Here is a 21,877-nt window from a genome sequence, read left to right on the forward strand (position 1 = left end):
ATCCCTGTCGTGTGCCAGCGCTGACTTCTTCGTGTCGCGTTCGATAGCACGAATATTGTCTGATTTTCCTTTTATGCTGAGCACCTGGCATCTTTTTATCCAAGCTTCAGCATGACACGAGCCCTTGTTTGCACGATGTCACAACGCTCTCTGGCACGGCACCGAGATGATGTTGATGTCACTTCACGCGCAAACGCACAGGCCACTTGGAGGCTGTTGTACTGATCTCTGAGGCTTGTTGTTCTGCCGGGCCGCCCGATGGAGACGACGCACCGCCGTGTTTGCGGGACGAAAAGTGGAAACGCTACGTGTTAACCGATGCGTACGCAATAAGCTGGTACAGTTTATGCGGATACAAAACACATTATCCTCAATGGCCGCTGAGTCGGAGATTTGACTTTACTACTTTTAAGACGAAACTACTTTTAAGCGGGTACAGTTTAATGAGGCTTCACTGTAGTTGTATAATGCACCCAATTGGTATGCTAAGCGCAATTCTCACTGCGATGAATAGACACAGCCACTCTGTGCACTGTTGCCATAACGTGGGTGACTGATTATACAAGTGGGGACTAGCACTGACTGCTGTATAGATTTTTTAGAATATTATAGGCTGTGGAGTTGACCATGCAGATTGTGTGCCATGTGTGGACAACATAACAAAAAGCCTTTAGTTTTAGCCAAATTGACTGTTACAGAGCCTACGCCGAGTTTAGACTCTAAAATTATGATACATGCTTAACATAGTTTCCAGTGCCTTCTATATTTAGATCTACGTGTGCAAGCACATGCTACTGCAGGTGGTTTATGCATGCACTGGTCAACTATACTCATGTTTCTTGCATAAACTTTTAGAGTGCCTGTAAACAGTAGCAGCCAAGCGGAACAGGGTACAAAAGGACACAGCAACTCTGTTGACAATGCCACTAAGTACAAGGACCCAGCAGACTCAACCAAACTTCTTCATGATGAAAATGGTAAGGCCATACTTGTGCAAAGATGCTCTCTGTAGATTCACATAAGGTTTAAAGTTTCGACAAGTTCTGACCTTTGCAGCAAGAGATCTCCAGCTCACAAAATTGGGCTTGGAATTAAAGAGCTTAAAAAAATCTGGTTGTTAACAGTAACGTGTGCTATGACAGCATCTACTTGACTTGTGCTTTTATTAGCTAAAGGAAACAGTGATGCAGCCGAGAACAAGAGTGCCTCTGATTAATTCATGCTTTTGATTCATTTCTTAACAATTAACCTCTTTGGTTTGAAGAGACAGTGTTGCAATGTTGCCGATGACAGAAGAAAGGTCCGTGGTGTGCAAACAAAAGATGCTGCCATCTCTATTGCATGAGCTGTACATGTGAGTGTCAAAGTGCACTCATGCTTACAACAAAAGCATGTGAGATATCTGGCAACTTTGTTTCTGTCAGTTTTCTTTGTCATGACTCCTCCTCAGTACCATGAATAGCAATTTTATTTGCTACTATACTCACCTTGGACGGGCTGTCAAAGAAGAAGATTGCTCATCCCATCCACTGCTCTTAGTTTTATAGTGCTTTTTGAGTTATCCAGTGCCTTTTTTTGCTGGTCAAAATTCAGTCCTTCTAAGGGCCACACTGCTTAACTTTGGCTAAGCCAGGCTATTCTAGACCCCTCCGCTATTGCGCCACTTGTATGCTGTACACCCACTTTCAGATGCTGCAACTTGCAGCTCATTAATGCAGCTATGATGCGTCCATGTGTGTTTTGCCCAGATCATTGTTGCACTCAGCAGAATGAACACCAGCGCTCCAGGGGTATGAAAAGAGTACTTCATTTCAATGACACACAAAGTAAGAGGAAACACTGGAGAAACCTAAAAATGAAAACAAGGGCAACAGTAGTTCCCGTAATGTAGTACAATGCTTCCTTTCTATGCTGTGGTGCAAACAGGCAGTGGTACCAAGCTTGGGGTGCTGTATCTTATTAACTACAGGCAAACAACAAAACATAAGTTATGCAGTTACTTTCACTCCTTGAAACTGGTTAGCATCAATATGTGAAAGCTCTGAACAAGAACAGAATGGGTAGACTGTGTTGGCAGAGAGGTCACAGTGACAAACTTGACACATTTTTTTATGTGGCCCACAAACTGCCACGTGTTCTGTGCACGTGACAAGACTGGCAGTCCTAAATTTGATGACGTGGCTCATGGAGCCACGTCACCATACTGGAAATCTTGGGTGACACGTGTTGAGGCAGGGAGAGCACAGACCAGCTCACGAAGGCCTTGGCCAACTGCACTGGGAAGGCAGCGCTTGCATGTACAATCTTACTTTCTGTAACCTGTCTACATTGTCCGATCCTTATCAGCCATATCTCCTTGCTCCTTGCATGCTTCCATGTTTCTTGTCATGAGCTCTTCTTTTTTTATAGTAATAGCAGTTATAGGGACACCCCAGGTGAATCTCCACCATCGCTATAATGTTCCGTATAAAGTACAACTACGACAACATCGCTGCTGCATGCCATATGCTGTAGGTGTGAGTGAAAGCTTGTGAGAGTGAGTCAAGAAGTATGGTGGCTTGATGTGGCGGTTTCTACTTGCACTTGCAAGGGAGGAAGGCTGGGCGGTGTGCGCATCTCCTCTTGGTGCGCTTCTTCTCGTCGACTCCAGCTGCGGCAGCCGAGTGCGGCCACGCGTGCCCTATCTTGGAGGCAATCTGAACTAGGCTCGAAGGCTAGTCGACCAGATATGGCTTATGTTTTTATGTGCACTGTGACCTCTTGCACCTAGTTTACATTGAAGCGAGTGTCAACATGAAAGGGGATTTGCTTGCCACTGCTTCCGCTCTTCATCGTGGTAGCACTCTGACAGCAAGTGTCCATGGTCATCAAGTGAGCTGTGTTCATGTTTGTCTGTGCATGCAATGTGTTTGTCATTTAGTTAGTAGTAGGTGAATGTTTACAGCAGTTTGTGCAGCTGTTAAAATGACTAACCTTACTTTGTATAGCTGTCAAATAATTTTCTGTCGCAATCAGTGCTTCGCCTGTTCGGCGAAACAGTGACTTTTTCTCTTTGCTTCGGCTTGCTGATTCTGCAGCTTTGGCTTCCTCCTCATCTTTATTCCACAAGTGACGTCATCTTCTAGTATTTTTCTTTGTCACTCATCAGAGTATGTAAAGCACTCATTTTGTACTTGGATCACATCCACAAGAACTGGCATTTGCTTCACACATGTCCATTTCTCTCATCAGAGCCCAAACTGCCACCCACCTCAAGACGGAAAGGAACAGACTCAAGCAATGCGGTGCCCATACCTTCCAATGCTGCTGGCTCAGCAACACGATGGACGCAGCCACCAACCACACCTACGCCTCCCTTGGCCACAACTTCTGTGCCCATCCTGCAGCCCAAGGTAAGGCCTGCCTGTTCTCCACGTTTTTTGGAAGCAATGAAGAACTGCAATGTCTAACTGTGAATTTATAAAATTGCAGCTCTCTCCAAATCTTGAACAAAATATTTTTTCTGAAGGTTGAAGATAATGGTAAACAGCTGGAGTACATCTCATACATTTGAAAAGCTAAGCTTTTACATTAGGCATGCTTTGCCAATATTCTAAAGCATTGGAACAGTCTTGTGAGCCTGTGCTGCTTTCCTTTCTACCACATGAAATGAACACTCAATGCAGACACTAAGTCAAACTAAAATGATATCTTAGCGCTCAGAGATGTTGAAATTCTTTAGTGAGACTGCAGCTTTGACAAGAAAACAATGTAACCAGAGAACAGGGCTGGATCTATGATTGCAAAAAATATGGAATGAGGGCTGGTAAAATCTTATTTACTGCTTATAACTGGCAAGGTGTGCTCAACAGATAATGAAACAATACAGTAACATCTTGGTAAACGGAAACTGCTTATAGAGAATTGCCGCTTAAACGAAACAAGAGCCTCTAAATTGGTAGGTTTTGTATTAAGGTAATGGAAAAAAACTTGTGTTAATCCTGACCAAAACTTTCCCAACTCTGCAAATGGAACTGCAGAAGCAAGCTCTAAAAGATTTTTTCAGAAAGAGGCAGGATATGAAGTATATTTTTTGTGACACCTGTCTTCTACACAGAAATCTATTTTTAAAGAGCAGTGGCAGACTTGAGCTCACAAAAATTTGATATAATTTTGATGCACTATATGTACAGAACTGGGCAGCCTTGCAGCGCTGCAATGCATCTCATAGGCAACCAAAATAAGGACAACTGGAATTTCAGACACCATACAGTGCGCTGTTCGATTATTTCAACTCCCCCTGTACAACTGCACGTTATTAGGCCATTGACTGGAGAAGTAAGAGCTAAGTTTTTGTTTTTATAGGTTTACAGTGTGTAACCAAGCGAGTGACGCCTAATCAATCCAGTAGCCGTCGACCGCATCATCATCACTCATCACGCTCCTTTTTTTTTATTCTCTTTCTCCAGTGCAGAGTAGCTGGCCAGAGGAATCTATACCTCAGGCCACCCTCTTTGCCTTTCGTATTGTTAAGCTTTTCTCTCTTTCCGCACATCTTCCTTAGTAAGCAGAACACATGTTAACCGGAACACATTTCGCCATTCCCTTGAGATTCCGTTTAACGAGATTCTACTGTATTTAAATAGCATTTGAGCATGCAAAAAAACGCAGCTTGGCAATTATTACTTAATTTTTCTTTAGTATACACCTTACTGATACTACATGCAGAAGTGTTGCGCCCTCTCTATGTTACCTTCTGACTCCTTGAAGCTGGGATTTGCAGGAGGGAATGGCATTCACTGGTACGTTGTGCTGATATGTGGATGACCATATCTTTGTTCATTTTCTCGAGCAACCTGTTGTCTCCAAAAGATTCAATGTCTGCTGTTGCAGTTTCCTTATTGACCAAGTTAATTTTTGGTGCAAAACCTACACACAGGTATTTTCAGGACTAATCAATCACTGTAGTTAGATTTAATGGCATTGTTCAACTGGTCATCTCAAAGTTCTCAAATAAAAAATTCAGTGCAGCTAATAATGATAGTCAGGCTTCATTATTACCATTGCAAGCTGCTTATACTTGCAGTAAACCTTAGCTGCTATGTTATACTAGCTTCAGAGCATTGCCGGAGTGCTCTGAAATGACCAGTCGAATATGCCATTGATATTAAATGCATAGGCATTTCCATGCCTACCCAACGAGAAAAGCCGTCCATCTAACTCCGCTTAAGACAATCACTTTCAAGATAAAGCCAGCAGCAGTGAGAGAACTGACCTTCATGCTGCTTCTCGCTTCAACGTGAACTAACCGTCGAGAACACATCGCACGCAAAGCTATCAGCAATCGGTGCACTCTGTTCCGATCACAGGTCGCTTTCATGGTAGGGGCTGCACGGCCATGCCATACGCAGCCGCCGTTGGAGTATGGTTGATCACTGTTGATAATGGTTCAATGCGGATGGACAAGGCGCTAAAGAGCGATAATGGCTTGTAGTGATCAGAACATCATCAGTGCACCTGGCGCCACCACCTGCAGTAGTTTTCTTGCGTCGTCAATTCACCTTGTGCCACGGTCCACAGCAGTTCGTGTTTCATAACATTGATAATGACACCGGGCTGCATGGAGATGAGCAAGTGGCACAATAATTACACATACTTAGACAACTCCCAGAGAAGTTTCTACGTGAATTCTTTTGCCTTTAAGGATCCTTTCAGAGGTAAATTTGGTCCTTTCATATATATCAGGCTTACTTACAAGGGACCACAAAAATATGCACTTTATAGGCAGAAGCTGAGTCTGGTAACATTTCACCTTACTGATGCCAAGTATGTGTTGCTACCAAAACTGTCAGAAGAAATTTCTTCCGCATAACTTGATGTCATTTTTGCTTCTACGCCTCTTTCATTCAACATGGTGGTTAAAATTTTCTGAAATGTGAGCTGGTGAAACACTCCCAAAGAATTTGTTTTGAGTTATACAGGTATTAGAAAGTAAACATATTGGCATACATTCCCCTTGTATTCTTTTACAATTTTTATAATTTTGTTTACATTTTTCAATCTGCTTCCCATAGTGAAGTTCCATATCTTCAGTGACAGTGAGCTGGGTAATGTTTTGTGCACACTTCAATTAATGAATTTAATTGAGTGTCCTATTGAATTGAATATAAGTGTCCTATTTGATTCGGTCTTCGAATTAAATAGTCACTATATGGTAAATGTAAATATTTTTCCAATACCTTTTGAATATTTCGAAACATCAACTGCGCCTAAATAAACATACGATCGGAGCCAAAGTATGGTAAATTTTGATTCCAACGGCCATAGTATAGGCGTAGCAGAACAGGTTACATAGTAGAACAGGTTACATCAATTAGGTGGCCATACTTTACAGGCTGTGCAGCAATAATTTGCACACTCTGAAGAGCCCTGTGCATTTGAACGAACTATTTGTTTGCTTCTAATGCTGCATTTGTGCTTTTAAAACAACACTTCATAACGTAACTATGCAACGACAGAAACATAAGATTACTGGGATGTGAACATCGATTATATTATCTGTGATAATGGCTGTTCGTTATTCGAAAGCTATTTGAAAAGTAAACAGTATTCTATTCTATTCAATTCTGGCACTATTCGATTCATATTTGACTCGGTCCCAAAAACTACTATTCACACATTCCTAGAATTATGCATACAGTTAAGTCAACTTGTACTTTATGTCAACCTGTAAGAAATGATCAAGAACAAATAGGGCCTCTCAGAAATTGTCTTATGTAGTTCATCTGGTCACATGTTGTCACCTTCATATCAGTGAATTGAAATTAACTGCCACATGCACACGGACATGAAAAATAAGAGAAAAAGAGACATTTAATGAGAGAGACATGCAGAGGTTGTTCCAAAGGTTGACTGACTTTTCATCTTGGCCATATCTGCATCTGGAGCATCAGTGCACATTTTGTAGCAACTCATCAAGCTGACCACTGGACTTGGTGCAGGTGATTGGTACACCCCCAGAGTGCTTAGATGGCGTGCTGGCATCATGTACTGCCCACTGCTGTGTGGCTGCTATTCCTGAATCTCAAGACAGCAATGCTCAAAGGGTGGGGCCTGCAGTTGTTACCGCCACCGAGGCCTCCAAGTCGTCAGGTAATGAGAGATGCTATTACATTGTGCTGAACTGTGCTTTCATTTGTAGTCCAGACACATCATGCATGAACCGCAACCTGTTAGAAACTCTGTGAAGAGGTGCCCTTTGTAAAACCAAAAATAATTGTTTAGATGCATTTACAATGTGCCATTTCAAACATGCTAACTCTTTATATTGCTACAGAACAGTTCTTATTGACCGAGAGCAGGTCTATCACATTTGAAAAGACAATAAGGATGACGACTATGTAACATTGCATGAGCTGTTCTTTCTTGGCTATGTTACATGCATATGCGCTTGTAAACACACCTGTAAATAATCGTTCCCATGCCTCTTTCTACATAACAACATTTATGTGAATTTGCATAGTCTGACCATTAATTAGCAGTAAATTTGCTAATGCACATTCACATAGACTAGCGAATGTGCACTGGAATGCCCCATATGTACCATGTTTTATTTATCGTCCCATATTTCATGCTTTATTACTAGCTCAGTACTTGCCAGTAGTTTGCTGAATTAGTAAAATGCAAAATATGTGAGAACAATAAGAAAGACTGATGGACTTCATATTTAGTTAAGTAATGAACACATGAAGCTAACACACACTGCAATCAAAGGAAGAACAAGGGAAATGAACTTCTGTCTTAACTAAAGTGATAGGGAAGGGTTAGATTTGTGTCTATCTTCATATTCTTAATAAAGAGCGAGGCATCTACGAGTAACAGGAAAGCAACTCATCACAGATGGAACCAAAATTAACCCGTAACCTCCTGTTGCATAACAAGACTCTTGGACACCTAGACATAAGACAGAATGCGCATCCTTGCAGCGTATGTCTGCCATGCACATCTATGCTTATCCGCTGCATCTTGCATGGCATACCTGACCACAGTAAGGAAAATATTAGAAGAAATGTGTCCTACATTTACTCACCTTGGGGATGGGTGTTTAAGGACAGGAGATATACAGACATCATGGTACTTCTCCGGCTCAAACTTCTGTCACTAGGATTCACACCCAAGCGAAGCTGCTTTTAGAGAAGTCATGGCTTAGTGTTGTGATCATAAAGGGCTCTGAGACAGTGGTAGTTAAACCACAATGGAGAACACTTACTACCGCACTTAGCCAGTAGTAAACATAAGGGAACTTCTCAGCATTGTCAAAATAACATACCAGTCACAGCATTGCATTAATGTTACACTCTGATTAAGCATTCACTACATGCCATGCAACCTTGTTGGCCATACTGAGTAGATCATAGCATATGCCAAAATTATAGGTTAAATTGCCTTTCTTCACCTTAAAGTGCACATTCAGATGACTCATCATGCTCAAAGCAGAGATAAAACAAGTTGCATTTTAAAATTGGAGTAACAAAACTATAGAGGATGCCTCAAACACACAAGTATTCCTTGCAGACAAGTCCAATAACAGTGTACCAGACTCACCGGACCTGTCCAAAGCAAAACAGCCACTGGATGACCAGCCCTTGCTGGACCACCTGGCCGACAGTGGCAGTGGCCGGGTTTTCGTGGATGTGCAAGACAACAGTGCCCAGTGGGGCAAGCTGGGGGTGGTGCCCACTGCCCTCGTGCCACCCACACAGCCTTCACTTGAGCTGGGATCTCTGCCAACGGCTGTGGAAACAGACCATGTCCAGGATGCCGAGGTCAAGCGTGCCGAGCACACTGACAATGGTGCTGACAGCATCGATGCACTGGCTTCCTCCCACCGCCGCTCAAAGGCCATGAATGGCAGGAAAGGTCTGCAGTGTAACACCTTTTCTGTTAGTTTTGCATGCTGGTAATTTCCAGTCCTCTTTGCTTACCTCCTCGCTTTCGTTGGCAGTTAACCTTGAATTTCCTTTCATTGCGAGCCTTAAACCACAATATTGCTTTGGCAGCTCCCCTTGCAAAAGAAATTATAAAGCTGTACAGTAGCCTTATTAAAGCGATCTCTATTACAGTCGACTTCCGTTAATTCGATGTTGATGGGACCAACGAAACTGGTCTAATTACCCAGAAGGTCAAAGTAAACAAGAGTCAGAAAAAGCACCAAAACACACCGCCGGTTCATTTGGCAGTATTTGCCCCAATTCTGACACATCAATGTATCAAACCTGCACCTACTTTTGATGGGTTAAAAGTAGAAAACTCAAGTAAAATTGACAGAGCTCCTAAAAATGTACAAATAGAATGTACAACTGATCTTTTAGCAAGGAAAACGTAGTATGCGGCCGACTCTGTCAATGAGAAATGAATGAAACTAGCAAACCACACTTTCCCAGAATAGAAATTTATTTCCTTTACATTTATCGTTACCACTTTCAGATGGCACTTTATCACTGTCTATGAAGAACCACTACATGTCATCCTACGTACAGTTCACAGCACGTTTGATATTCTGCATTTATCAAATGACTCTGCAACAATCGCAAACAGGATGATGGCATAAGCATCGACTAACCATTTCGCTAGCTCATCCTGCAACGCATCCAATTCTCCGGAACGCTAAAAATGCGTGATGTGTCTTGTTGCCGCTAGCTTCACATGTAAAATAACTTATCATCTGAATTTCCTTTTGTAATCGGACAGAAAATGGTGTGTCGTTATCGTCATGCTATGCGAGAACTTGTTCCCATTCATGGTCACCATCTTAACTGTGATAGGAATGGTGGTGATGCGGGGTAGACTGGCTCTGATGCTCGACTGTTGCAAACATCGCAAATGCAGTTTTCAATATAACTAAAGATAAGTTGTTCTTGGGCTAAATGGTTGATATTAGATGAAGCCATTGCAACACAAATAAGGCAATTTTTTTTTTGGGGGGGGGGGGGGGGGTGTCCTGTTTTCTCTTCTTTGTGTCTTGTCTTATTTGGCTGCAATGACTTCAATGCAGTTTTGGTTTGAAACTGCACTGCCCAAGCAATCTTTGGAAGAATTCTCTTGAAAAAAATTATGCATGCGATAGAATCGGTTAAATACTGTGATAATTTATTATGAAAGGAAAAATTGGCATCCACCCATACGTAGTATGAAGCTACAAAGGCAGCCAACATAGGTTTCTTATAACAAAGCTTTGTAGTTGAAGAAAAATTTGTCCTGGTTTGGGATTCGAACCCGGGACCCAATGCCTTTCCGGGGCAGTCGCTCTACCATCTGAGCTAACCAAGAGGCTAAAAGACACAACGTGAGGGCGAATTAATCAACAAGTCAAAGCACAAGGACTCTACCAATTTTTCCTTTCATAAACCTTCCTCCACCTTGCGGAATTCCACAGAACTGATTTGCCATATTCATTGTCCTTGTGCTTCAAGCTGTTAACTAAATCATCCTTGTGCTGCAATCTGCTAGCCTCCTGGTAATCTCAAATGGTAGAGTGACCGCCCTGGAAAGGTGTCGGTCCCGAGTTTGAATGCCAGACCAGGACGAATTTTTCTTCAGTTATGAAGCTTTGTTTCTGACAAACCCATGTGGCTTTTCTTCCACATCCACTCGTGCTACATACAAGTGGATGTCAATTTTTCCTTTCATGAACCTTCCTCCACCTTGCGGAATTCTACAGAACTGATTTACCATAATAATTTATTGTGAGCTACCATTTTCGCCTTAAAATCTTCCTGTGGTAGGCTGCAAATAGGCATTTTCGACTAGCGATGTTGTGTGTTCAACATGCATTCACTGTGCCCTAACGCCACCAAGACAGACATTGCTGCTATTGGACTCACCGTTGCAGACCATTGGGGTCGGGGGCATGCATCATGACCAGCCAAGTTCGAATTGTCCAGCCAAGGCTAATTTCAGGATTGAAATAACGAAAGTTTGGCTCAATAAAAATGTATGGGTACAGGCCAAGGCCAAATTAACAAAAACAAGCAAGTTAACCTGAGTTTAATTAATGGAATCTGACAGCAGAATTGATGATTTCTATCAGTAAAATGTTAGTAATCTCGACTTTATGCTCATCTTCTGACCCAGGGACCCACACAGTCGTTCAGTCACTTCGACTACTTGAACTCAATGTGACACTTGGCCAGGAGTACTGCAATACACTACAATGTATCCTGAGGTCTGGGCCTACATTCAGCTACCTAGTGCCACTGTCACGTTACATGCCTCTGCAGTATGTTACTCTGCAGTTCAGGTACGTTGGAGGTCTGTTATCCCATGTCATGTCGTACCAGTGCTCGCTATGCCAGAAAAGATATTACGGTGCAGGAATGCTTACGTAGATGTCATTCACATTGAGAAGCACGCTTATTTGAAAGAAGGAATGTGTGCCAATCTGCTGCACTCACTGACACACTGAAAGGTCACAGTGTTTTTACCAATATGGAGCCGTTTCTCGCTCTCTCAGCAGGCTCCAGGTGCTCGTATGGTTTGCATGAAATTAGGAAAGTGATTACTGGTAGTAAATAGCTACATGCTTAAGCATAAACATTTAAAAAGCAAATGCATTAGAAAAAATTAATGACACAGACAAAACCAAGTGAGAAATAAAACTGGCTAGTAGCCACTGACAGCATGTGTATGTAGTTACGACGCAAATGCAGAGTTTACGCACACCATTGATTCAGTTATTATCACGTGCAGCCTTACAGGTCCGCACAAAATGGCAAGCTGCAGCCCTCCGGAGAAGCAGATAGCTTGTCCAGCTCCTCTGCCAGGGCTGGATACACGACCCATGGCTTCATTTCTGCCTCAAGACAGAAACCACTGGGCAGAGGTGAGCTGGAGCTAGATGCCTGGACTAACTTGAACAAATAAATGTGCAGAAGGCCTCCAATTGAACCATAAGTGTTCATAAAGTACTGAGACAAGCATAATTTCTGCCGCCAAGGTCTGTGAATGGTGGCACTGGCTAACACTGCCAAGGTTCTACTAGGACACATAAATACCCAAGAATGTGGATGGGGAAACGGCGCCGCGGTAGCTCAATTGGTAGAGCATCACACGCGAAATGCGAAGGTTGTGGGTTCAGTTCCCACCTGCAGCAAGTTGTTTTTTCGTCCACTTTAATTCCAATTAATTTATCGTTTCTTTATTTCATTTATTAAGCACAAGTAGTTTCCCCTATGTTGTCCTTGGTGTCAGTGTTTGTTGGCTTCTTATGATATGGCTAATAAAAATCGGGCCCCTCGGTTAACCCCCTTTTTTTCTCGTTTAAGCATAATTTCAAATAGCTTACGCTGTTTTGGCACAAAAAGTTATCAAGATGTGCTAGGTCGTGTCTGTTGAGTGTAATACAGTCCTCCTTTGCTGAAAAATGATTAAAGGGGTCCAAATAGACACTGTCAAAATTCATGAATCAGAGCAAGCCAGTGCAGCAAGTTTAGCTTGGTGGCACCATCTGCTTTTTGTTTCTGCATCTTTTTAACTTGCCGAGCTTCTTCCATGGTACGAGTGGCCATATTTGTTATTGCATAAGCATGATTTGCAGATACAGCTTGACATTCCTTTTTAGTGTATATTTAACAGCTATGCAACTCAGCAGCATGATTTCACTATAATTGTAATTGTGACGTATACTGTGAGTATACTGTGAAAGTTTGTTTGCCGTTGGTCTTTGCTGTAGATAAAGGTGTCGTGGAACAGTTGGCTGTTAATTTATCATGATCAGTTATAGACTGTTTTATCATCTAGGCATGTGTAATATGTAATAGACATTATGGAAATCGAAGTGCAAGGTAACTGGGTGAAGAAGCAAATAAGTAATATAATGTTTTCATTGGCAAAGTTGTGCAAAATAACACCAAGGTAATGCTACTTAAAAAAAAAACAAGAAAAAAATATACCTTTTGCACGAGTTGGAGTATCTTACTTCTTTTTTTGCACAAAGTCAGCGTGATTCCAAGTCATCAAGAAGTTATTTTAAGTTTTGTTCATTTAATGTTTATTAAGGGCATACTTCCTGTAAGTTGAATGTAAGGAAACCTCTAAAATCTGTTCATCTTGCCAGAACTACAGCACTTCACTTGTGCTTGCATCAATAGGAAACTAAGCGAAGGCCCTCAGTCTTTCCAGTTTATCAGATACTATTTCACCTTAAATGTTTGTCCCTTTTTAGCTGATTATCCACTGAATTATTGATGACAAGTTGATGAATGCAACCTTGTGTGAGTAAAGCAGTACAAGCGAGTGCACATATCACTTGCACTGGCACGGTATTAGCACTTAAAGCTCAAAGGTGCATAGAACTCATTGCTGTAACAACCGTGCACTCAAGTTGAACTGCATTTACATGCACCATTTATTTTCCATCTACAGGAAGCTGTGCCATCTTGGAGAGTACCAATCGGACTTTTCCTGCAAAGCAGCTACAACTTCAGAATTCTCAAACAAGGGGAACACTTCGAACAGGTGAACGATGAGTGTAACATGCATATGGCTAATTAGTCATCGCACGGATTTTGACTTTTCAGCTTCAACTGGTGTTCTTTAATGTGAAACACTTACAGACTTGTTTCGGTTTGCAGCCCTGCAGCTTACCAAAGAGCAAGGCTGGCGAATTGTTCTGGGACTACAGCATCACATTCCACAGGCACTGTGAGAAGTGAAGCAGGAATCGCCACGCATGACTCGTTAATGCCTGAGCAGCGCAGCGAGGCACTGGTGCTCCTGCCGCGGAGAAGTGGAGCGAGTTGGTGCCCATCTCAAAATGGCGGACAAATCACGGCGCAACGCCGCAACGTGTGAAGTGCTAACCGCCAGGCCGAATGCCCCTCGACCACAACTTCATCGCCCAAGTCAACAGGCCCACAACATGCACAGCCTGACAAGCTGTGCTCTCACTTGAACTCTCGAGTGCCGTCATTGTACATAAGACTTGAGTGACTGTGCTGGAAGGCTGCATTGTCCATACACATTCCGTCCAGACTAGCCACGCCACAGCTGACGAGGGTTTCACATTGCACGTGACTGCAATTCCACTGCACTATAGCTGCACAGCTCGGTGTCATTTTCGTTGGAGTACTGTATAAATATTGACTCGCAAGCTCAATACATCACCTTCTTAATTTTACACCCAGTCCCATGATATGAAATAGTTCACAGACATCAAATTTTTTGAAATGGAGGGACTGGATGTGTGTTTAGTGCAAGTGGAAATTGTTCACAAGAGTGGTTTTTGGCAAAATGTAGGCCTTGTAGAAGGCGATGGATGCGACGAGGCATGGAAAATTCAAATGGACTGCTATGAGTAGCAAGTCTCACAGAAAGTAGGCCTTCATTAAAATTAAGTCCTCCTGACATGCAGCAAGGGTAGGAATAAACTAGGCAAAAAAGTTGGAAAGAACCCAGCTACATGTTACAACAAGGTGCACTGTTTACTGTGTTTGCATGAATGTAATGCAGCCACATACATAAAGCAGCAGGCCTTACGAGGCCTGATAAATTTTATAAAAATTAAAATTGATGCAATGACTCTGATATGGCCTGATGCTGCACACTGCAACTCTAGCCAAGGCCTTAGAAAAGCAAAAAAAAAAAAGAAAACAATTTGTGCAATGGCTTTTAGAGCAGCCGTCTGTGAGGAATTTGCTCATTCTGTTCATCTCCATTTGCTCATTGTCACTGTCCATGTGTGATGCCACTTAAAAGTGAAGTTTTGCACCCATAAACTTCGCCTTGGTGCCATCATTGCATTGTGCTTCATTTTTTTCAAATATTGTAACTACACAGAATATGGAATTCGTAACATTTCTTTCTTTTAGCTATCACAAAAATGTGCTGTAGTACTTTTTATGATGTTTCGTCCACGGCAAGTTTCAACAACTTGTTCTTTAAAAGCCTTTCTTAAGTTGTTCAGTACACATGACATCTGTCACTTGGGAGTTTCAAGCAGCAGGGAATGATTTCTTTGGTATAACACAGTGGTAGTCAGTGCTAAGCAGCTAGAAAAGGTTCATTCATATCATGGAAGCTTCAGGTGTCGAGTGCAGAGACAATGGTAAACAGGTGCCTCTGGCTTGCAGAAACAGGATATTGGTGAATGATCGGGCCCCGAGACAAGGTCATGTTCATAGCAAAGGTTCATGTATTTCTTGTGGTATATACAGTTCTCATCCAAGTTTAAGCTAATGCTATCCATAATAACTACATATTAAACCTAAATATCTTGTGCAAAATTTCGACCAGGGAAGTGCAGAAATCATAGATCTTAAACATGCAATGATTTGAAACACCAGCTTTCATTTTCCTTTATTTTGGCAAGGGTTTTGTTTCCTCTTGCTTCAGTATTAGTAACGATTCTGTTACGTTTTAACTGCCAAAATCAAAATATTTTACATCTGCCTAAACTGATGCACAGTAATGCACCTCTAGATTTAGCTCCAATCTATGCGTCTAGTCAAAGGAACTATAAACAACAGAATTAACTCAAGCTAGAGCTACAGATTATCCTCAGAGAATAGCATGCATGCAACTTTCAATGTAAACGGGGCTACATTGAGCAAGAAAACCGAGTTGAAGTCAAGTATGGATGTCAACCAAACCATTTTTCAGTGTTGCAGCCTATGATGCAATACGGAAATCCATAGCAGTTGCTATAGCTGATGTGTTTGGATAAGGTGCCTTTGCTCTTAACCTACACCAAACAGTGCAAAAGACACGGGTTAAGGAAAAGACTACATACACAAGTGCCGAGTGGCAGCTAAAAGCTTTTTGCTGCACTCGGCACAATAAAGTTGAACAGAGGTGTAGTTGTCAGGTGCAGTAGGCCACGAAAGTTTGCAGGACACAGGATTTACGAGGAAGCTGAATTCCCACAGAGCCTGTCCACATAACCTCAATTTCGAAGTTTCAGTGGGTAGTAGCCTTTGCATCATGCATAGTGATCCGTTAAGCTGGAAGCACCATGCCTTAACAGAGTAGAAATTGACATTCATCATGGAGCCTATGTCTAGTAGACTTTCATGGTCGACTGTACAAGAAAGCAGTCATCATGGTTGCTGACAAATAAACAGCTAGGAGAGGTGGGATGGTGGGTTCATTGCCATTCCATCATTTATAGCATCTTGTTTATGTTACGCTGCCTTACTGGTGTTGGCAAGAATAATGGTTGCTTCTTTCTTTCATGCCTTTCTTAGTACCTATAATTATCTGTCCAAGTTGGCACTTGTGTCACCCACCTTCTTTTTCTGTCTGTTACACTGTTCACTGTATAGAAATAGACCAAGTCTACACCTTGCTGACCTTGGTCCTTGCGATCTCATGTCTAGTTCTCCCTCCATTTATATGGTCCTGTTATGTGGCTCACATAAATCTTGTTAAGCTGCTCATCCCGAGAAAAGGTAGTTGAAAGTGCGGCCTTTTTTTTTTTGCCTGCGGCTACCACTGCGTTTCTGGCATAACATCATGCTTGATATCACCATTCTTATTAAATGGCACTAATTAAAAAATTACTCTATTTAATTGCGCAATTCTCAGTAAAGAAGGCAGTTTTTTGTGAGGTTATCTACCCATGTGCCCATTTCCAGGTCCCTCCATTGCAAGTCGCATAAAGAGGAGCCACGCGCTCTTGCATGTCCAGGCATGGAAGCAGTGCATACGAGGCAAAGTTGCTCTTACCTTGTACAGGTCCCTGGCAGGGCAAGCTTTGTGCAGGAATTTATATTGAAGCATATATGGCACTTCTGCTGACAGATAACTTGGCATGCCTCCTAAGCTTAAGTTGAGTGCCATGAATCTTGATCTGCACACTTTTCCTTTTCGATAATTGCGGTATTGTGGCACTCAATACTAAATTAAAAGAATATAGCTGTTCCCACAACAGTGAAAATTCTCCATTTCTCTATGCTTTACATTTGTAAAAAAAAAAAAAAAAAAATGGTGCCCAGTGATTCCATGAGCAATCATGATGCAAGTGGCTGCAGAATTCTGCTAATAAGAAGTAGTGAAAAGTTTGTTTGGTGGAACAGCATGTCGTTAAAACAAGTATAAAGGTCAGTGGACATTCCCAAGCAGAAAATCATCTTTGTGCTTAGAGCTTGGTATGCCAATAGCTCAAGGCGACACTTTCCAGTTGCACCTATTGGTGTTTAACCAGATGATATGGCAGCATATATGTACATTATAGTTCAGAGCTCATTAAGTTTTCTCAACACAGGTAGAAATGCTAGCACTTGTATAAAAGAACTTTTGACTGCATTCCATTTTTTTCCATGTGAATGAAGTGATTTCAAAGGTCTGGAACCCATCATCTTTTCTTTACCAAACATTGGAGTATGCTTCACTTGCTCCCATCTTAAAGCAACGTGTATATCAGCACCCCTGACTACCATGTTCTTCCTAAGGCAGTTTCATGCCTGGCCCATGTTAACACTTTCAGCTGTCGCTGCTTTCGAAAGCAATGCAATAGCCTGGGGACTTTTGAGGCACCCATGGCTAGTCTTCAATTCAATGCAGACTTCTCGGCTTGATATAGTCTTATGCTTTCTTGTAAGTGTTACATCCCGAGGATGCATTGACAGTTTGAGCACAGAGTTTGCCCTTACTTCATCAACTCGCAGGGCTCTTCAATTTAGTCTAGATTTAATTCAGTGTACCTCAATCACAGCCACTAGTTTACAGCACGACAGCCACTGTTTAGCAAAGCAACCCAAAATACTGGTGGCTAAAGCCTCTTTCTATACATCAAGCCCTATTACTAATGGCCGCTCAACATAACGGCCGTTATTGTTGCCTGCACGAATTTTTATGCCAATCAAAACACACATAAGCCAGCAGCACCAACAAGCTTTGATGTGTCGAAAGGTTGCTTGCATCGCCATAAAAAGTAGAGGGCCAATTACTCAAGCAATGACGAAAGTAATATGGAGCTATGCAACTATTGCAAGTGTGCTTATTAGAGCAGTAGAAGGGTGTTATAAAGGTCTTATGTTTAATTCTCTTTTTGAAGAGAGCTGCAGTTCAACTCGTGAAACTCTCTGCCAGATGTGGCATATGGCTATGATCTCCCCATTTTTGCTCCACGGTCTTTGTGGTAGACCTGGCGCTTCTCTTGACCACAGATTGTGTGTGTGCCATTGCAGAAATCATTGATGCACATTCATTTTTGTTCACAGTACTATATATCATAGTGCAATATGACATGCTATGTGCAACTTATTTTTTTCTGAGGGGGTCTCAAGGCATGCATGCAAAGTTTATATGGACACTGTATGCTTAAACAGTGTTTGGTTGGTGGCATCAGAAAAGTCCATCGCTTGTGTAAATGAGAGAGAGAGAGAGAGAGAAAAAGTATGTGTACTCCACATTGACTAAGAGCTCCTGCCCTTTCCATTCCGAAATGGGCATTTTCTAACACCGCTTGCACTCAGCAATTCCGGCAGTCCCAAACTGGGTCTTTCAGTCCATGACCATACTGCACAGGCAAAATAGACTGTGTTAACTGTCTAGTGCCCCGACAGTTAATGGTGCCAAAAGGCCAAGCTTAAAGAAACTAACAACCCACAAAAACGCACTAGAAGGTTATGGTGGAAATGACAAGATTGTGCTTTATGTTGATAGAACAATATATACTATATACAGTGAGTGATATTGGCAACAATCAGGAATGTTAATATTAAACCAGTGAAGAATAACAGATGAAGCAACACTGCTACAAAACACTAGTGCTACACAGCCTCTCCACATGATTACAAATCATTATGCGTAACTTTGCTGTTAAGAGCAGTGCGATGTTTGCTTGAAGTGTTCCGTCAGATTTCATTCGCATTTGTGCTCTTTCCAATACCATGACGTAAAACGCTCATGCTAATAGAGAGTTTTAGTATAGCGCAAGTGGCACCATGCTGTACACAACAAAATAGTGGGGTCAAACTGTGCACGTGCCAGACGCTACGACAGCTTTCCATGCCTCCACTATTTTTGGGATTTAGCACGAGACACCAATGCTTGCACGACGGTTTAGCATGGAAAACATGGCAGTGCCTTCGAGGAGAGAGTCGCCTGCTTCGGATCTGTCAAGTCGTCGTCCTGTGCTGTTTGGTCTATTCATTACCTACAGATGCTAGTGTTTGTCTTAGATTTGTGTCATGATTGTTCAACAGCAAAATATTAGTGACAATAGGGCGCCGTTTCCTAAATCCGTCAATTTTTCAGGGCTTTAGGCTCAGCAAAGGTAGCTGTGCTATGCACTGTCTACAGACTCTTTAATGGTACCGTGCAAGAGTTGACCGGCCAGCCGGTCAGCACCTTCTAACAGCGCGAAGCGACGGGATCAGCAAGAGTAGCGCATGCGCACCAAGTTCCCTGGTAGCGCAAGTTTCATCTGCGAGGCTCTTTCCACCAGCACAACACAGCCCTTGGCACAATTAACTCTGTGCAAGCTCTTATGGGAGACAACGGCTTCCACTGAACTTTGTGCACGTGTGCAACTCTTGATGTTGTTGCTTCGCGCGGTTAGAAGGCACCAAGCGGCTGGCTATTGACTGCTGGCATGGACTGTTAAAGAATTGGATGACTGTACATGGCCTCCGAGCAGCAAGTCGCATAAACAGCCTGATCTCGAAGGCCACAGATTACAAATTCATTTTGTTTGTAGTACAGATGGCGCCACAAGATAATCATAATTTGCAGAAAACCAAAGTGCCACCATGGTTGTTACTAAGCTCATAATATAGATACATCATTGGATTAGACTGCCATCTTAAGTATATTAGGCTTACTTGTGGTCTGTTAACAATGTTGCCATTCATTATATAAAAACCCGCACAACTACTTCTGCACAAGACGCAAATATTGTTCTGCATACACAGTGGAGGACAAGAGTACGGCATAAACATGAACATATAGAATTAAAATTTTCTGCAACAATTCAACAGAAGTGCTGCAGTATTGGGCACTGGGTAACATAAGCCTTTTGTCGCACTAAACAAATACAAGCTTAAAAGTCAGCTGTTAGGTCATTTCCCTAAGCTCCCTCTTGCTATTGAAATGCACTCTTTGGCCAACAGCTGCCAGTAAAATATGCTGTTCTGCATAAACATAACGGGAAACATGACTATGCCAAGAATAATTTGTGTGGGCCAAACTAAATTGGCTGACAGCAGCATTAAGTATTGGCATCTGACACCAACTCAGAAGAATGGCAGTTCAAAACAAGAACTGGAGTTCTCACCTATAAACATTAACCTTACCGCACAATCTAGATGCTATAGTACAAGCTCAACTGCCCCCTTTAACATTCCTCAAGTGTACTAGTAGCCATGCTCAAGAGAAATTTCTTCAGCTGTACAGCCTGCGTACGAGAACATGCACCATGCAAAGAACAGTACTGCAAAGTGTTTAAATAAATGCCTAACCATCGCAAGAAATGCCAGTACATTTCAGCCAACTTTATTGCAGACTGAAAATAAGAACATTTGTGTCTAATTCGGTGAACAGCAGGAGCACTGAGATTAAAGATGTTGTGTACATATTGTTTCGAAGTGTGCTTCCTTGAATTTCCAGGAGGTGAAAAACAATGCAGACACAGTGTTGTAATTGGCATTGTCAGAAATAAAACTTGAAAGCATAAAAACAAGACACTTTTTCCTGAGGGACAAATAGTCTTGACATTTTACACACAATCACAAGAACATGGAGGGTAAAGGGATGAAAAGCAAGCTCTAGGACTGTTTGTTCATTTTTATCTGACCATCTGACACACTTCATGAGACACCCTTTTATGTACAGAAGACTGTGTGGATAAAGGTGCACAGACAACTTAAGTAGCACACTCAACATGAAAATCACACAATATTTTACTCACGATAAGTCTCTACAGGCTTTTATACAAACAAGCTTTCTCTGCTTCAAAACAAAAACACCTATATTCTGCAACACAAGGTATGACTTCTCTTAGCTGCTTGAAACTCTGCAGCAATAACGAAAAAGAAATAAAGAAAAAAAGTAAAAAAAAAAGTAGAAGCAGCCAGATAGGAAGCATTTAGCTGAAGTCCCTGTCCGGCAGGGCCAGTGGTGCCACTAGGGTCCACAGGTAGAGTGCGGAGCATATCCAGCTCGACACCATCTTGACCCACATTGAGGCAGTGTTCTCAATCAGATTCTTGGGATCGTCACTTGGCCTGGAACACAGTCACAACAGCCACGGTCAGCACCAACACAGCCTAGAAACACTTGAAACCTTGTGTTTGTCAACATATGAAACTTTGATGTCATGTCTTATATTCGTATTCAAAAGCGAGGATGCAGATGATTAAATGCAAGTGCCACCTGTGCCAACAAGAAAAACCACAAATCATCCAATGTTGTTATTCTTGTTTTGGTTATGTTCGATTTGAAATTATGCAGAGAACATCAAAGATTAGTGTTAAAGTGTGTGAAGCTCCTCACTGTTCGAATGTCTTGGCTGCCTCTTGCCAACACCGAGCTTCTTGTCTTTTGGCCAAACAACTTCATGTGCTGCATTTGCTATTCACTGAGCAGCACTTCACTGAGAAGGTGGCTCCAACTGGAGCCACCTGTGTAGTTTTACACAATGCAACAACCCAGAGCGCTGGGAAAACACATACCACAGAAGTGCATCCTTTCCGCTGTGACTGGACAGAGGTATGATATCAGTGATGCAACCAATGAATAAGTGCTGTACCCCACACCTATCATCCTCCACTTGACTATGCCCCCACCCCCCCACTCTCTCAACATTCTCTACTGTGCACAGTCCAACCACCACAGTATCAAAACCGACCTTATTCCGCAACGAAAGCTTCACTTAAAAAAAAACCTGTTTCTCCTTTTA

The 21,877-nt window shown here is 42.2% G+C and overlaps 2 protein-coding genes across 5 annotated transcripts in view; one reads left to right on the plus strand and one right to left on the minus strand.

Moving 5' to 3' along the window:
• Window positions 1–21,039, plus strand: part of LOC126537471 (uncharacterized) — a 129,856-nt gene extending 108,817 nt beyond the window's left edge. For all 3 annotated transcript variants that reach the window (XM_050184480.3, XM_050184482.3, XM_050184481.3), the window contains exons 19-26: window positions 856–977; window positions 3,232–3,392; window positions 6,981–7,131; window positions 8,554–8,898; window positions 11,113–11,278; window positions 11,728–11,860; window positions 13,402–13,494; window positions 13,611–21,039. In XM_050184480.3, the coding sequence (XP_050040437.1) occupies window positions 856–977; window positions 3,232–3,392; window positions 6,981–7,131; window positions 8,554–8,898; window positions 11,113–11,278; window positions 11,728–11,860; window positions 13,402–13,494; window positions 13,611–13,691 (1,252 nt within the window). In that variant the 3' untranslated portion in view covers window positions 13,692–21,039. The remainder of the gene's footprint in view (window positions 1–855; window positions 978–3,231; window positions 3,393–6,980; window positions 7,132–8,553; window positions 8,899–11,112; window positions 11,279–11,727; window positions 11,861–13,401; window positions 13,495–13,610) is intronic.
• Window positions 20,451–21,877, minus strand: part of Serinc (serine incorporator TMS1) — a 34,018-nt gene continuing 32,591 nt past the window's right edge. For both annotated transcript variants that reach the window (XM_050184501.3, XM_050184500.3), the window contains one exon: window positions 20,451–21,203. In XM_050184501.3, the coding sequence (XP_050040458.1) occupies window positions 21,065–21,203 (139 nt within the window). In that variant the 3' untranslated portion in view covers window positions 20,451–21,064. The remainder of the gene's footprint in view (window positions 21,204–21,877) is intronic.

Source organism: Dermacentor andersoni, chromosome 4, assembly GCF_023375885.2.
Source record: "Dermacentor andersoni chromosome 4, qqDerAnde1_hic_scaffold, whole genome shotgun sequence".
Lineage (NCBI taxonomy): Eukaryota > Metazoa > Arthropoda > Arachnida > Ixodida > Ixodidae > Dermacentor > Dermacentor andersoni.